Raw genomic sequence first — 17,461 nt, forward strand, 5'->3', positions numbered from 1 at the left:
CACCTGAGGCTGGAATTGAACCAGCTGTGAGGCAGCAGTGCTAACCACTGAGCCACCATGCTGCCCCCCAAATGTTGGCTCTTATTTCAAGGGGTGGGGGAGGGGGGGGAGAGAGTTGGAGTATAAGTTGGTGGGCGACACGGTGGCACAGTGGTTAGCACTGCTGCCTCACAGAGCCTGAGACCCAGGTTCAATTCCCGACTCAGGCGACTGACTGTGTGGAGTTTGCACGTTCTCCCCGTGTCTGCGTGGGTTTCCTCCGGGTGCTCCGGTTTCCTCCCACAGTCCAAAGATGTGCGGGTCAGGTGAATTGGCCATGCTAAATTGCCCGTAGTGTTAAATAAGGGGTAAATGTAGGGGTACGGGTGGGTTGTGCTTTGGCGGGTCGGTGTGGACTTGTTGGGCCGAAGGGCCTGTTTCCACACTGTAAGTAATCTAATCAAAGAGTAGGGAAATCTTACTGCAACCACACAAGGTGCTGGGGAGACTGCTGGAGAGCGGAGAGCAGTTTTGTTCCCCTTACTTAGGGAAGAAATTCTTCAATGCAGTTCAGAGATGGTTCACTGGGATGATCACTGGAATGGAGGGATTGTCTTATGGGCAAAGTCTGACCAGGTTAGGAAACTGTTCACTGGAAATTTGAAACAAATAGGATTCTTAAGGGGCTGGACAGGATAAATACTGAGAGGATGTTCCCCCTCATGGGAGAGGGTAGGACCAGACAGCAATGTCTCAGAATAAAGGGGCACGGATTTAAGACCGAGATGACACGGAATTTCTGTCAAAGGATTATGAGCCTTTGGAACTCCTTGCCTCAGGCAGCTGTGGAGGCAGAGTCCTTCAGTATGTCTCAGGTTGAGATAGATATTCTTCATCAGGTCATGGGGAAAGGGCAGGAATGTGGATGCAAGGAGTGTCGGATCAGACGTGACATGGAGGTGCCGGTGTTGGACTGGGGTGGACAAAGTTGAAAATCACACAACACCAGGTTATCGTCCAACAGGTTTATTTGGAAGCACTAGCTTTCGGAGCGTCACTCCTTCATCAGGACAACCCACAACCACCGAAAGCTACTGCTTCCAAATAAATCTGTTGGATTATAACCTGGTGTTGTGTGATTCCCTTTTAACCCCAACCAGTCATGATTGTATTGAAGAGTAGGTTCAAGGGACAGAAACAACCTCTCCTTTTCTTATCTCTGATGGTGTATGGTCATACAGTGTTAACACCATTAACACTATTGGACCGGTACTATTTCCAAAGTTGCTTTGTTCAACACGTCCCAGTGGTTGTGTCACACTATGAATCTAGGTTTGTTCCAGTTGTATGATACCATGATCTTTTGCTATAAACTCTGTGTCCTATGATCCTGCTCCGCTCACTACCCGACAAAGCAGCAGCGCTCTGAATTTAGATTAGTTTACTTACAGTGTGGAAACAGGCCCTTCGGCCCAATAAGTCCACACCTACCCGCCGAAGCGCAACCCACCCATACCCCTTACCTAACACTACGGGCAATTTAGCATGGCCAATTCACCTGACCCACACATCTTTGTGACTGTGGGAGGAAACCGGAGCACCCGGAGGAAACCCACACAGACACGGGGAGAACGTGCAGACTCCACACAGTCAGTCGCCTGAGGCGGGAACTGAACCCGGATCTCTGGTGCTGTGAGGCAGCAGTACTAACCACTGTGCCACCGTGCCGCCCACTAATTGAAAGCTAGTGCTTCCAATTAAACCTGTTGGACTATAACCTGGTGTTGTGCGATTTTTAACTTTGTCCACCCCAGTCCAACACGGCTCCTCCACATCAACAGTAACATTGAAATCACGCAATTGCTTTATTTATTAAAAATGCAAACAATGCCTTACACAAGTTCAACGTTGTCACTATATGAGAAGTAGTTTCAATATAAGACCCTGACCGGCCTTGCTGTAATTGCAACTACAGGTTACATTGAACATGTTGCGTTTATGTTTCACGTCAACATTTTTTTGAGTGTAGGCGGCCAGAGGGGTTTTTGACAGGCTTCAACCCCCTCAAGTTTGCAAGGGCGGGCGGGAGGGACTCACACTATAGCCTTTTCCAAATGTACTTCTGCAGTTGCTGGCCCAGACTTTGGCCCATCCCTCAGCACACAGCTCCAACCCCTAGCATGTACCATTTTCCAACAGCTACAGACCACTTGTCTAATATGTTAGTCCACCAGTAGGTGACAATGTTGTGCTACAGTCTAGGCTGGATGTTGGGGGATTATTCAAGGGAAGTGTTAGGATTGAGGCCTCCACTATCATCTGATGAAGGGGCGTCACTCCGAAAGCTAGTGTGCTTCCAATTAAACCTGTTGGACTATAACCTGGTGTTTTTTTTAGATTAGATTACTTACAGTGTGGAAACAGGCCCTTCGGCCCAACAAGTCCACACTGACCTGCCGAAGCGCAACCCACCCATACCCCTACATTTACCCCTTACCTAACACTACGGGCAATTTCGCATGGCCAATTCACCTGACCCGCACATCTTTGGACTGTGAGAAGAAACCGGAGCACCCGGAGGAAACCCACGCAGACACGGGGAGAACGTGCAAACTCCACACAGTCAGTCGCCTGAGTCGGGAATTGAACCCGTGTCTCTGGCGCTGTGAGGCAGCAGTGCTAACCACTGTGCCACTGTGCCACCATTGTGTGAGAAGTATGGGATCCCTGAAGCCCTCTGGGAGCAGTCGTCATCGATTTTTTTTTCCCGAAGTTGGCCAGATTTGAAATTGCTCCCACGGGAAATTAACCAAGGCACTGAAGGTTACCAGCGCAAGAGCAACTCCTCAACCCCACCGACCTCCTGAATGGTTAATAAAAAAATCTCTGCATCATTATGACCATTCATTTGTGCCTGAGGATATCAGCAACTTTAACCAGACTTTCTGTCTCCACAGGTCATCAGGAAAGAAGGAAATGACCCGTCAAACATCCAGAAATTTGCAGCTTCCTGTCCAAATTCTTTTGATTATAGATTGCAGGCAAAACCCTTCGACTGCAAGTTAGCTGTTGGATCTTTTTGCATTGCAAATTATCAGGACAGATGCAAAAACTTTGTTGGTTGTACAAAATACTTGCAAGGTTGAGGTTACTCGGGTCCATTAGAGGAGGGCTTCCCCCCGCCCCTTTTGATCAGATTCCCTACTGTGTGGAACCAGGCCCTTCAGCCCAACAAGTCCACACCGACCCTCCGAAGAGTAAGCCCCCCAGTCCCATTTCCCTTTGGCTAATGCACCTAACATGACGGGCAATTTAGCATGGGCCAATTCGCCTGGCCAGCACATCTTTGGATAGTGGGAGGAAACCCACGCAGACACGGGGAGAACGTGCAAACTCCACACAGACAGTCGCCCGAGGCGGGAATCGAACTTGGGTCCCTGGTGCTGTGAGGCAGCAGCGCTGACCACTGAGGCCCTTTAAAAGCAGAAAAGGCTGAGGAGATCAGATAGGTTATTTTTAAAATCATGGAGTGTATGGCCAAAGTAAATGAAGAAAGAACGTTCCCAAACTCTGAACAATTGACAATCGCACATCTCCACGATTATAAGTTTTGCCTATCTCCACCTGTGTGCAGTTATCCAATTCCAGTCTTGTCACAGCTCATCTATGGCCAAAACCTGTTTTTTTTCTCTCTCTCTCTATGGATTCAATTATTCCCTGGAGCTGTTTTCTCTGGAGGCTGAGGGGTGACCTTACAGAGGTTTACAAAATCATGAGGGGCATGGATAGGGTAAATAGACAAGGTCTATCCCCTGGGGTGGGGGAGTCCAGAACTAGAGGGCATAGGTAAAAACCATGACTGCAGATGCTGGAAACCAGATTCTGGAGTAGCGTGGTGCTGGAAAAGCACAGCAGTTCAGGCAGCATCCGAGGAGCAGTAACATTGACGTTTTGGGCAAAAGACCTTCATCAAGAATACACATAGGTTTAGGGTGAAAGGGGAAAGATATAAAAGAGACCTAAGAGGCAACTTTTTCACACAGAGGGTGATACGTGAGTGGAATGAGTTGCCAGAGGAAGTGGTGGAGGCTGGTACAATTACAACATTTAAAAGGCATCTGGTTGGGTATATGAATAGGAAGGGTTTGGAGGGATATGGCCTGGGTACTGGCAGGTGGGACTAGATTGGGTTGGGATATCTGGTCGGCATGGACAGTTGTTACCGAAGGGTCTCTTTCCGTGCTGTACATCTTTATGACTCTATAAGTGGGGAATGGCACAAGGAACTGATTTCAAAGCTCACTACAGGGCTGGAGAGGGACAGTGGCCTGCCAGTGCAATACTGAGGGAGGGCTGCACTGCAGAAAATGGCCACTTTTTGTGGGAGACATTAAACAGTGGTGTGGGTGACTGAGAATCTGGAGTGGTTCTATTGTCTAAAGAGAAGCCCGGAGCGATCCTGGTGCACTAGCCCTCGTGAATTTAAAAAAAGAAAATTGGTAATCATCAATTTCAGTTCCTGTCTGTTGGGCCTGGCTGTGTGTGCACACAAATTACACTTTGTTTTATAACAGTCACTGCCATTCGAAGGTCCTGCACCATCTAGTAGTCTTGGAAGGGAGTGACAAAAACACAAGCCGTATCTTTTACTGGGGTGACTCCAGGTCAGATTTCATGACACACCGGCCTTGCCAAGTGCTGTTGGGCTCTTCCCTAACACATGCTACATGAATGCAAGCTGTTGTTGTTGCTGGTGGTCTTCCTCCCATTGGAAGGACGTTGTAAAACTTCATAGAATCCCTTCAGTGTGGAAACAGGCCATTCAGCCCAACTAGTCCACACTAACTCTCCTAACAGTAACCCACCCAGACCCATTACACTTACCCCTGAGTAATGCACCTAACCTACATATCCCTGAACACCGTGGGCAATTTAGTGCGGCTAATTCAAAAAGGTTCAGAAAAGATTAACAAGGATGTTGCCAGGGTTGGAGGATCTGAGCTATAGGGAGAGGCTGAACAGGCTGGGACAGTTTACCCTGGAGCGTCAGAGCTGAGGGGTGACTTTGTAGAGATTGATAAAATCATGTGGGGCATGGGTAGGGTGAATAGTCAAGATCTGGGGTGGGCGAGTCCAGAATTTGAGAGCTTGGGGTGAGAGGGGAAAGATATGAAAGAGACCTAAGGGGCAACTTTTTCACACAGAGGGTGGTGCGTGTATGGAATGAACTACCAGAGGACGTGGTGGAGGCTGTTACAATTACAACATTTAAGAGGCATCTGGATGGGCATATGAATAGGAAGGGATTAGAGGGATATGGGCCGGGTGGGACGAGATTGGGTTGGGATATCTGGTCGGCATGGACGGATTGGACTGAAGGGTCTGTTTCCGTGCTGTACATCTCTATGACTCTACGGCAGTAACAGTTAACACCGGCCATACAGCTCTGACACATTTGCATTTTGATAGTACCTGATTTCTCCCTGAAGAGAAATCCACTCCGCGTTTTAGCGTGTGCTGGCTACTTCCCCCCCCTCCTCCCCTCTGCACCACACCAGCTCCGGCTCTCAGCAGGAAGGGACTGAGGCTGCCCGAAATACCTGGAGCCGGAACCCAGAGGGGGAGAACGGGGCGGTGGTGGTGTGTGGTGTGTGGAAGGGGTTGGAAATTGACGGGGGAGGGGGTGCAGATTCCTCCTGCAGAGACATGGGAGGGGTTGCTCAGGGGCGAGACAGGGAGCATTGATGCAAACCTGCAAGAGAAAGAGCGAAAGCACTATTCCCCCTCCAGCCTGTGCAACCTCTCTCTCTCTCTCTCTGTCTGTCTCTCTGGAGAAACAGCAGCAGGAGCGGCTGCACCCGGTCCCATCTCTCCTTCATGTCGGACCAGACCGAAACCTTCGCAGTATTTCATCAGTCAGCAGAAATCAGAAAGGGGTGTTGCCTTTATCCAGCTCTCTCTCTTTCTCTCTCCCTCCTTGCCTTTTACTTTGCAGACTGTGAACAGTTCTAATCTCTCTCTCTCTCACACACACACACACACGCCCTGCTATCCCTAGACTTGCCAGCTAAGGACCTCCTCCCTGTCCGGGGGGATAACTCTGGTGCTTTCCTGAACAAGGTCATTAAGTGCTGGGGGAACTGACCGCCGAAAGCCAGGCTGCCTCCGACTTCACGACCGAGTTAGCAGCTGGGCATGTGCTAACGGCGGGTAGGTACCGGGAATTTGCACGTAATGTCAGACGGACAGCCGCCGAGGTGTGTATGCGCCACTGTTTATCTGTGCGTGTGTGCCACTGTATGTGTATGTGTGCCACTGTATCTGTGTCTGTCTGTGTGTCTGTCTGTGTGTGTCACTGTATATGTATGTGTGCCACTGTGTCTGTGTGTGCCACTGTATCTGTGTGTATGTGCGTACGTGTGTGCCACTGTATATGTATGTATGCCACTGTATCTGTGTGTGTCACTGTATATGTATGTGTGCACTGTATCTCTGTGTTTGTGTCTCTGTGTGTGTGTATGTGTGCCACTGTATCTGTGTGTCTGTGTATGTGTGTGCCACTGTATATGTATGTGTATCTCTGTGTGTGTATATCTGTGCCTTTGCATCTGTAAGTGGGGGCGTGGTGCTGGAAAAGCACAACAGGTCAGGCAGCATCCCAGGAGCAGGAGAAGTGATGTCCCGGGTATGATGAAGGGCTTATACCCGAAACGTCGATTCTCCTGCTGCCTGACCTGCTGTGCTTTTCCCGCACCACAGTCTCAACTCTGATCTCCAGCATCTGCAGTCCTCACTTTCTCCCTCTGCATCTGTATGTCAGTGTATGTATGTGTACATGTGTGCATGCATGTGTTTCAATGTGTGTTTGTGTAGAACTGTGAATGTGTGTGTGTGTACACACAGATGTGTATGTATAAATGTATGTGTCTGTGTGCATTTGTGTGTGTGTAGGTCTGAGCATGTGTTTGTGTATATGTGCACACATGAGTATGTTTATGTGTATGTATAACTGTCAGTGTGTGTATTTGTGTATGTATAGTTGGTATGTGTTTAAGTCTGTGTGCATGTGTGTGTGCTTGTGGGTAAATGTGGTCATGTCAGTGTCCATTAGTATGTGTATGTGTCTGTTCATCTATGCATGACTGTGTGTCTGCATGTAAGTGTGTGCATATGTCTGTGTATGTGCACATGTCTGTGTGTATGTCTGTGTCTCTGTGTGTACTTGTGTGTGTCTGTGTGTGTATTTGTGTGTATGTACTTGTGTCTGTATGTGTGTGTGTGTGTACATGTGTATGCACTTGTGTCTGTGTGTATGTATGTGTATGTACTTGTGTCTGTGTGTGTATGTACTTAGAGTCATAGAGTGGTACAGCATGGAAACAGACCTGTCGGTCCAACTCGTCCATGCAGACCAGATATCTCAACCCAATCTAGTCCCACCTACCACCACCCGGCCCATATCCCTCCAAACCCTTCCTATTCATATAGCCATCCAGATGCCTTTTAAATCTTGCAATTGTACCAGCCTACACCACTTCCTCTGGCAGCTCATTCCATACACATACCACCCTCTGTGTGAAAAAGTTGCCCCTTAGGTCTCTTTTATATATTTCCCCTCTCACCCAAAACCTATGCCCTATAGTTTTGGACTCCCCCACCCCAGGGAAGAGACTTTGCCTATTTATCCTATGCATGCCCCTCATAATTTTGTAAACCTCTATAAGGTCACCCCCCCCCCCCCCCAGCTTCCAAAGCTCCAGGGAAAACAGCCCCAGCCTGTTCAGCCTCTCCCTAGAACTCAAACCCTCCAACCCTGGCAGCATCCTTGTAAATCTTTTCTAAACCCTTTCAAGTTTCACAACATCTTTCTGATAGGAAGGAGACCAGAATTGCACGCAACATTCCAACAGTGGCCTAACCAATGTCCTGTACAACCACAACATGACCTCCCAACTCCTGTATTCAATACTCTGACCAATAAAGGAAAGCATACCAAACGCCTTCTTCACTATCCTATCTACCTGCGACTCTACTTTCAAGGAGCTATGAACCTGCACTCCAAGGTCTCTTTGTTCAGCAACACTCCCTAGGACCTTACCATTAAGTGCATAAGTCCAGCTAAGATTTGCTTTCCCAAAATGCAGCACCTCGCATTTATCTGAATTGAACTCCATCTGCCACTTCTCAGCCCATTGGACCATCTGGTCCAGATCCTGTTGTAATCTGAGGTAACCTTCTTCGCTGTCCATGACACCTCCAATTTTGGTGTCATCTACAAACTTACTAACTGTACCTCTTACGCTCGCATCCAAATCATTTATGTAAATGACAAAACGTAGAGGGTCCAGCACTGGTCCTTGTGGCACTCCACTGGTCACAGGCCTTCAGTCTGAAAAACAACCCTCCACCACCACCCTCTGCCTTCTACCTTTGAGCCACTTCTGTATCCAAATGGCTAATTCTCTCTGGATTCCATGAGATCTAACCTTGCTAACCAGTCTCCCATTGGGAACCTTGTGTCTGTGTATGTATGTGTGTGTGTGTACTTGCGTGTGTACGCACGTGTGTGCGTCTGTGTGTACATTTGTGTGTATGTACTTGTGCCTGTATGTGTACATGTGTGTATATGTACTTGTGTCTGTGTGTACGTGTGTGTATGTACCTATGTCTGTATTTGTGTGTGTACATGTATGTGTGTACTTGTGTCTGTGTATGTGTGTGTACATGTGTACATGCATGTGTGTGTACTTGTGTCTGTCTGTATGCATGTGTGTGTACTTGTGTCTGTCTGTACATGTGTGTATGTACTTGTGTCTGTGTGTGTAGATGTGTGTGTACTTGTGTCTGAGTGTGTGTGCTGACACTGTGTGTGCTGTACTTCAGCCTGTCTGGGCCGTTGTATGTGTGTGTGTGTGTGTGAGAGAGAGAGCGCGTGTGTGTGTGCTGACACTGTGCTTGTACTTCAGCCTGTCTGGCCGTTGTGTGTGTGTGTGTGTGTGTGAGAGTGAGTGAGTGTGTGTATGTGAGAGAGAGTGTGTATGTGTGTGTGAGTGGGTATGTGTGTGTGTGTGAGAGAGCGTGTATGTATGTATGAGTGAATATGTGTGTGTGTGTGTATATGTGTGTGTGTATGTGTATGTGTGTGTGTGTGTGCTGACACTGTGTGTGCGGTACTTCAGTCTGTCTGGGCCGTTCTCTGTGTGTGTGTGTGTGTGTGTATGTGAGAGTGAGTGAGTGTGTGTGTGTGTGTATGTGTGTGTGTATGTGTGTGTGAATGAGTGTGTGTGTGTATGTGTGTGTGTATGTGTGTGTGTGTGTGTATGTGTGCTGACACTGTGTGTGCGGTACTTCAGTCTGTCTGGGCCGTTCTCTGTGTGTGTGTGTGTGTGTGTGTGTATGTGAGAGTGAGTGAGTATGTGTGTGTGTGTATGTGTGTGTGAATGAGTGTGTGTGTGTGTGTATGTGTGTGTGTGTGTGTATGTGTGCTGACACTGTGTGTGCGGTACTTCAGTCTGTCTGGGCCGTTCTGTGCAGCTGTGATTCTCGGCTGGCTGCAGCCAGTGCCTAACACCAGAACCCCCTTTTGGAACTGATGCTGCTCCCCTTCACTGCAGACGACCTGAGACCCTGCAGTAGTGGTGGCGGGGGGTGGGAATACACACCCTCCCTCACTGCTGGTGCTGACGGGGACCCTGCTCCCCCACCCCCCACGCCTCTTTGCGCTTTTTTTTGTTATTTAAATCCTCCCGATCGGCTTGCTGCCTTTCCAGATTTGCCGAGTGGTTTGGCTGGCTTACTCTGAGCTCCGGGTTTGTAAATCTCTCCAGCCTCGGGGAGTGGGGGACATGGGGGAGTGGGGGACATGGGGGAATGGGGGGAATGGGGGGAGGGACCTGAGGCGAAGGAGTGAGCATTCGGGAGAAAGCAGGGAACTCTCTCTCTCTCTCTCTGAACGGTCGGTGTTCAATGCTGCGTCTCTCGTCCCGTCAGCAAGTTTGCAAACGGGCTCATATCATGAACAATTCTCTCACGTCTTCCTGTTTCTCTCCACAGATGAGCGGCCCAAGGGGGAAGAGGTGTCGAGTTTGACCCCGGGACCTTGCGGATGAAAGTGGGTGTGACTCCCCTGAGCTGGAGAAAAGACAGAGCAGGCTGCCCCATCTTGGGGTGCTCCTGACATTCCGGGTGGATAAGTAGGGACAAGGCAGCCTGGCCAATGTTAACTCCCTGTTATTTCCTCTTTCCAAAACCTGTGACTGTGTGACCCAGGAGTGCCCAGGGCTCCTTGGCTGGCCCCAGTAACTGGGGGGAGGAGGGTCAGGGCGAGGGGGGAGGATAGGTGAGAGGGGTAGGGGGGGTTAGAGCAAACATGGTCAGACCCCGAGGAGCCCCCCAGTCAGCGGTCAGCCCCGGTCCGAACCCTCGCTCTCCCCTGAAGGGGTCCGGTCTGTGAGGAGACCGCGGAGGGGAGGCGCCCATTTCCAACTCCCCACCCCTCCCACACCCCCCCCCCCCCCCCATCCCCCAGCCCTCTGCGGATGCTCCTCCCGGACCGGCGATGCTACCTCGGACAGTCCGCCACATCCTGGACGGGGTCAGGCTGGAGATCTCCGGAGATGCCAGTGTGGTTCTGAGCGGCTACAGGGCCAGGGATCCGGATGTGGACTCCCCTCCGGTAAGTGTGGATCGTGGGGGGTGGGGGGGGGGAGGGTCTGGGGGGGGGGGCTAGAGACTGTCAGACATCTCCCTCTGGAGTGTGCCTTTGTGAAGGGAGTCTGGAGGGAGATGCAGTGGTTTGGGTCGAGGTTCGTCCCGAGCAGCTCCGGGACACACACCGACTGTGCCTGGAGGACCGTCCCCTCGGTGAAAGATGCTCTTTGGTCTGTCCGAAAGCTGTCGGTCTTCCAGAGCAAGGAGCTGACCCTGACTGAGTCTTGCAGACTGGCACATCCCCAGCACCAGGACTGTGGGCTGAGGGATGGACTGAAGCTTGGGGCAGCTGCTGCCAAGGGGCGGTGGGGACAGACCACCGTCTGGGGTCTTCCTGCTGAAGGTAAATGGGGGTCCGTTCAGTTACTGGACCCACCTCGTGTCTCAAATACATGTAGATATAGTCTTGTACAAGTAAGCAATGTCTTCGGTTTGCAGGAAACTCCAAAATTTGTTTGTTTACATGCTATTGTACAGAACAGAACTGCTTCAATGACTACACGGAAAACTATACGAATAAAGTATATTTTTGAAATAAAAATCACAGAGAGAGTGACAGGCTCAGACTGTCAGGGTTAGTGTAGGTATGACAGGGTCAGTGTGAGTGTGACAGGGTCAGTGTGAGTGTGACAGGAGCAGACGGTCAGAGTCAGTGTGAGTGTGACAGGGTCAGACCGTCAGGATCACTGTTAGTGTGACATCAGACTGTCAGTGTCACTGTCTGTATGACAGGAGCAGACCGACAGGATCACTTACACTGTGACAGGATCACACTGTCAGGGTCACTATCAGTGTGACAGGTTCAGACTGTGACAGTCAGTGTCAATGTGACAGGATCACACTGTCAGGGTCACTATCAGTGTGACAGATTTAGACTGTGATGGACAATATGAATGTGACAGTGTTAGACTGTGAGGTCAGTGTAAGTGTGACAGGATCACTGTCAGTGTGACAGGATCAGACTGTCAGGGCACTATCAGTGTGACAGATTCAGCCTGTGACAGTCACTGTGAATGTCACAGTTTCAGACGGTGAGGGTCACTTTCAGTGTGACAGGATCACACTGTCAACGTTACTATCAGAGTGACAGGTTCAGATGTGACGGTCAATGTGAATGTGACAGTATCAGATTGTAAGGGTCAGTGTATGTTTGACAGGATCGGCCTATCGGGGCATTATCAGTGTGACAGGATCAGACTGTCACGGTCAGTGTGAGGATGACAGGTTCAAGACTGTCAGACTCGGTGTCAGTGTGACAGGATGAGACTGTGACAGTCAGTGTGAGTGTGACAGGATCAGATTGTCAGGGTTAGATTAGATTACTTACAGTGTGGAAACAGGCCCTTCGGCCCAACAAGTCCACACCGACCTGCCGAAGCGCAACCCACCCATACCCCTACATTTACCCCTTACCTAACACTACGGGCAATTTAGCATGGCCAATTCACCTGACCCGCACATCTTTGGACTGTGGGAGGAAACTGGAGCACCCAGAGGAAATCCACGCAGACACGGGGACAATGTGCAAACTCCACACAGTCAGTCGCCTGAGTCGGGAATTGAACCTGGGTCTCTGGCGCTGTGAGGCAGCAGTGCTAACCACTGTGCTACCGTGTGAGTATGACAGGATCAGACTGTGAGGGTCAAACTGTGAGTGTGCCAGGATCAGACTGTGAGGGTCAGACTGTGAGTGTGACAGGATAAGACTGTTGGGGTCAGTGTGAATGTGACTAGGTCAGACTGTCAGGGTCACTGTGCTAGTGACAGGATCAGACTGAGGTGGTCATGTCAGTGTGACAGGACCAGATTGTTCGGATCACTGTCTGTGTGACAGGATCAGACTGTGAGGGTCAGTGTCACAGGATCAGACAATCAGAGTCACTATCAGTGCAATGGGATCAGACTTTAAAATGTGTTGCTGGAAAAGCGCAGCAGGTCAGGCAGCATCAAAGGAACAGGAGAATCGACATTTCGGGTATAAACCCTTCTTCAGCTTATACCCGAAACGTCGAATCTCCTGTTCCTTTGATGCTGCCTGACCTGCTGCGCTTTTCCAGCAACACATTTTTAAGCTCTGATCTCCAGCATCTGCAGTCCCCATTTTCTCCGATGGGATCAGACTGTCAGGGTCAGTGTCAGTGTGATATCATAGGGTCAGACTGTCAGGGTCAGTGAGAGTGTGACAAGGTCAGACTGTCAGGGTCAGTGTCAGTGTGACAGGGTCAGACTGTCAGAGCCAGTGTGACAGGGTCAGACTGTCAGGGTCAGTGTGAGTGTGACAGGGTCAGACTGTCAGTGCCAGTGTGACAGGAGCAGACTGTCAGGGTCAGTGTCAGTGTGATATCACAGGGTCAGACTGTCAGGGTCAGTGTGAGTGTGACAGGAGCAGCCTGTCAGGGTCAGGGTAATGTCACAGGATCAGACTATCAGGGTCACTCTCAATGTGACAGGGTCAGACTGTCAGTGCCAGTGTGGCAGGGTCAGTGTGAGTGTAACAGGGTCCTGTGGCCCTGAAGAGGTAGATTAGCCATGATTGGGTTGAATGGCAGAGACTAACTGGCCTATTCCTGCTCCGATTTCCAAACTCTCTGTATCCCCAGAAACCAATAGGCCCGGTTATTTTTGGGTTCGGACACTGGGAGGGAATAACACGGGAGTGAGGAGGGGTGGGCTGTGCAGCCTGGGAATTTGAGTCTCGTTTTCTCCTGCAGTCAGAGAGTGCAGGATCCACATTGGCTGAAATATGAAATTTGGACGGGAATGTAAGTTGTGTGGAGGCCACAAAGAGATTGCCATGCGATACAGCTGCAAATGTGTTGCTGGTCAAAGCACAGCAGGTTAGGCAGCATCTCAGGAATAGAGAATTCGACGTTTCGAGCATAAGCCCTTCATCAGGAATAAGAGAGAGAGAGCCAAGCAGGCTGAGATAAAAGGTAGGGAGGAGGGACTAGGGGGAGGGGCGATGGAGGTGGGATAGGTGGAAGGAGGTCAAGGTGAGGGTGATAGGCCGGAGTGGGGTGGGGGCGGAGAGGTCAGGAAGAGGATTGCAGGTTAGGAGGGCGGTGCTGAGTTGAGGGAACCGACTGAGACAAGGTGGGGGGAGGGGAAATGAGGAAGCTGGAGAAATCTGAATTCATACCTTGTGGTTGGAGGGTTCCCAGGCGGAAGATGAGGCGCTCCTCCTCCAGCCGTCGTGTAGTTGTGTTCTGCCGGTGGAGGAGTCCAAGGACCTGCATGTCCTCGGTGGAGTGGGAGGGGGAGTTAAAGTGTTGAGCCACGGGGTGATTGGGTTGGTTGGTTCGGGCGGCCCAGAGGTGTTCTCTGAAGCGTTCCGCAAGTAAGCGGCCTGTCTCACCAATATAGAGGAGGCCACATCGGGTGCAGCGGATGCAATAGATGATGTGTGTGGAGGTACAGGTGAACTTGTGGCGGATATGGAAGGATCCCTTGGGGCCTTGGAGGGAAGTGAGTGTGGAGGTGTGGGCGCAAGTTTTACATTTCCTGCGGTTGCAGGGGAAGGTGCCGGGGGTGGAGGTTGGGTTGGTTGGGGGTGTGGATCTGACAAGGGAGTCACGAAGGGAGTGGTCCTTGCGGAATGCTGATAGGGGAGGGGAGGGAAATATATCCTTGGTGGTGGGGTCCGTTTGGAGGTGGCGGAAATGGCGGCGGATAATACGTTGTATGCGCAGGTTGGTGGGGTGGTAGGTGAGAACCAGTGGGGTTCTGTCTTGGTGGCGGTTGGAGGAGCGGGGCTCAAGGGCGGAGGAGCGGGAAGTGGAGGAGATGCGGTGGAGGGCATCGTCGATCACGTCTGGGGGGAATCTGCGGTCCTTGAAGAAGGAGGCCATCTGGGTTGTGCGGTGTTGGAATTGGTCCTCCTGGGAGCAGATGCGGCGGAGACGAAGGAATTGTGGTGAGACAGGCCGCTTACTTGCGGAACGCTTCAGAGAACACCTCTGGGCCGCCCGAACCAACCAACCCAATCACCCCGTGGCTCAACACTTTAACTCCCCCTCCCACTCCACCGAGGACATGCAGGTCCTTGGACTCCTCCACCGGCAGAACACAACTACACGACGGCTGGAGGAGGAGCGCCTCATCTTCCGCCTGGGAACCCTCCAACCACAAGGTATGAATTCAGATTTCTCCAGCTTCCTCATTTCCCCTCCCCCCACCTTGTCTCAGTCGGTTCCCTCAACTCAGCACCGCCCTCCTAACCTGCAATCCTCTTCCTGACCTCTCCGCCCCCACCCCACTCCGGCCTATCACCCTCACCTTGACCTCCTTCCACCTATCCCACCTCCATCGCCCCTCCCCCTAGTCCCTCCTCCCTACCTTTTATCTCAGCCTGCTTGGCTCTCTCTCTCTTATTCCTGATGAAGGGCTTATGCTCGAAACGTCGAATTCTCTATTCCTGAGATGCTGCCTAACCTGCGGTGCTTTGACCAGCAACACATTTGCAGCTGTGATCTCCAGCATCTGCAGACCTCATTTTTTACTGCCATGCGATACAGGCACATTCAGGGTGACAAAGTGTTTGGTGTAATATCACAGAATTATTGTGGTACAGGCAGTGGCCGTTCAGCCCATCCAGCCATTCTCAATCCGTCTTGACTTGGTGTTCGACTCTTGCCATTCCTCCCCGTAACCCTGAACTTTGTTTCTGTCTGAGTTACCATCCAGTGCCCTCTTGAATGCCTCGGTGTAACCTTCCTGCGTCACCAGGCTGTGTGTTCCAAACCCAGGCCACGCGCTGTGTGAAAGAAGCTTGGTCTCCCCTCGCATTTGCCTCTTTTGCGAAACACTGTGCTCTCTGGTTCTCAATCCTTTTGCAAGTGGGGATGATTCCTCCTGATCTGCTCTGTCAATCAAATCTCCCTTCAGCCACCTCCTTTCCTTGGAAAACCATCCCAAACTTTTTCAGTCTATCCTCAGATCTGAAGTTCCTTAGAACCAACCTTTTCCTGCACTCTGTCTATGATGCATTCACATCCTTCCTAAAATGTGGCAGCCAGAACACAAGCTGAAGTCTCACCTTGTACATCACAAAACCTCCCTGTTCCAGTACTCTGTGCTCCATTAACAAAACTTAGAATACCTTGTGCTTTATTAATAGCTCTCTCTGCGTATCCTGCTCCTTCAAATGTACACCCTTTTGGCTTTCTGCTCCTGTGCCTAATTTAGAATACAACTCTTTTGTTTTTCTCATGATCTCTTCTGAAGCACCATTTTATAATTATTTAGTATCTTTTGTTTTATATTGTTCTCTCCACCTCTGAATTCCATTAAGTTTCATCTGGCCCCCATCTCCCTACTCCACTAACATCTGGATTGATTCCTGGAGATGATGGGCTTTGCTGTATGAGGAGTGGTTGAGGAATCTGGGTCTGCATTGACTGGAGTCTCTTGAAGTTGTGCACTGTCCGCCTCACAGTTTACAATTCTCCCAAGTTTTGCGTCTTCTGCTGACTTCGAACCTGTCCCCTGAATAACAAGATCTCCAGCATTTTGTACATATTTCGATATTAGATTAGATTACTTACAGTGTGGAAACAGGCCCTTCGGCCCTTTGAGGAGGGAACCGGAGCACCCGGAGGGAACACACGCAGACACGGGGAGAACGTGCAAACTCCACACAGTCAGTCGCCTGAGGCGGGAATTGAACCCGGGTCTCTGGCGCTGTGAGGCAGCAGTGCTAACCACTGTGCCACCCACATTATAAAAAGCAGGCATCCCCCAATATTGGCCTTCCTCCAGTCTGAAAGTATCATGATACAAGGATTGGTGGAGTTGCGGATAATGAGGAGGATTCTCAGAGGATACGGTGGGATATAGATCAGTTGGAGGCGAAGTCAGAAAAATGGCAGAGGGAGTTTAATCCGGACAATTGGAAGGTGATGTATTTTGGAAGGTCAAGCACAGGTGGAAATTATACAGTGAACGGCAGAACTCTTTTGGAGTATTGATATGCAGAGGGATCTGAGTGTGCGGGTTCACAGATCACTGAAGGTGGCAGTGCAGGTAGATTAGGTAATAAAAAAGGTTTTTTGTGTGCTTGGCTTCATTGGAAGCAGCATTGGATATAGACAAATTATACTGCAACTTCATAGAACCTAAGTTAAGCCATGCTTGGAATATTGCGTACAATTTTGGTCACCACACTATCAGAAGGATGTGGATGCTATGGAGAGAATGCAGAAAAGGTTTACCAGGATGTTTCCCAATATGGGGGATTTTAGCAATGACGAAAGGTTGGGTAGACTGGGTTTGTTTTCACTGGAATGTAGGAGGTTGAGGGGTGACCTGACAGAAGTTGATAAGGCTGTGAATGGGATGGATAGTGCGGAAAGTATGAGGCTTTTCACAGGGTGGAGGGGTCAATTACCAGGGGACAGAGGTTCAAGGTGCGAGAGGTGAAGCTTAAAAGAGATGTGCGAGGCAGGTTTTTCGCACAAAGGGTGATAAGTGCCTGGAACGCACTACCAGAGGAGGTGGTGGAAGCAGCACCTGGATGAATAGATGGATAGGAAGGGAATAGAGGGACACGGATCCTGTAAGTGAAGACCGTTTTAGTAAGGAAGGGCAAAATGTGTCAGGGCAGGAGGGCCGAAGGGCCTGTTTCTCAGCTGTACTGTTTTGTTTTGTTCTTTGACTCTCTGTTTTCAACCACTCAGCCAATCTTTAATCCATATTGCTCCTGATCCTCTCACTCAGTGAAAGAGGAAGTAGCGGAGGTTGGTACAATTGAGTGCAGGCAAATGAGTCTAGATTA

The 17,461-nt window shown here is 50.2% G+C and overlaps 1 protein-coding gene across 2 annotated transcripts in view; it reads left to right on the top strand.

Moving 5' to 3' along the window:
- Window positions 1-5,721: 5,721 nt before the first annotated feature.
- Window positions 5,722-17,461, top strand: part of LOC132832895 (ral guanine nucleotide dissociation stimulator-like) — a 219,862-nt gene continuing 208,122 nt past the window's right edge. Inside the window, exons 1-2 of one of the 2 annotated variants that reach the window (XM_060851104.1) lie at window positions 5,722-6,189; window positions 10,033-10,654. In XM_060851104.1, coding sequence (XP_060707087.1) covers window positions 10,538-10,654 — 117 coding nt within the window. In that variant the 5' untranslated portion in view covers window positions 5,722-6,189; window positions 10,033-10,537. Of the gene's footprint in view, window positions 6,190-9,768; window positions 9,789-10,032; window positions 10,655-17,461 lie in introns of those variants that run through there. The other variant, XM_060851105.1, reaches the window with a different exon arrangement.

This window comes from Hemiscyllium ocellatum, chromosome 35, assembly GCF_020745735.1.
Source record: "Hemiscyllium ocellatum isolate sHemOce1 chromosome 35, sHemOce1.pat.X.cur, whole genome shotgun sequence".
NCBI classification, from domain to species: Eukaryota; Metazoa; Chordata; class Chondrichthyes; order Orectolobiformes; family Hemiscylliidae; genus Hemiscyllium; species Hemiscyllium ocellatum.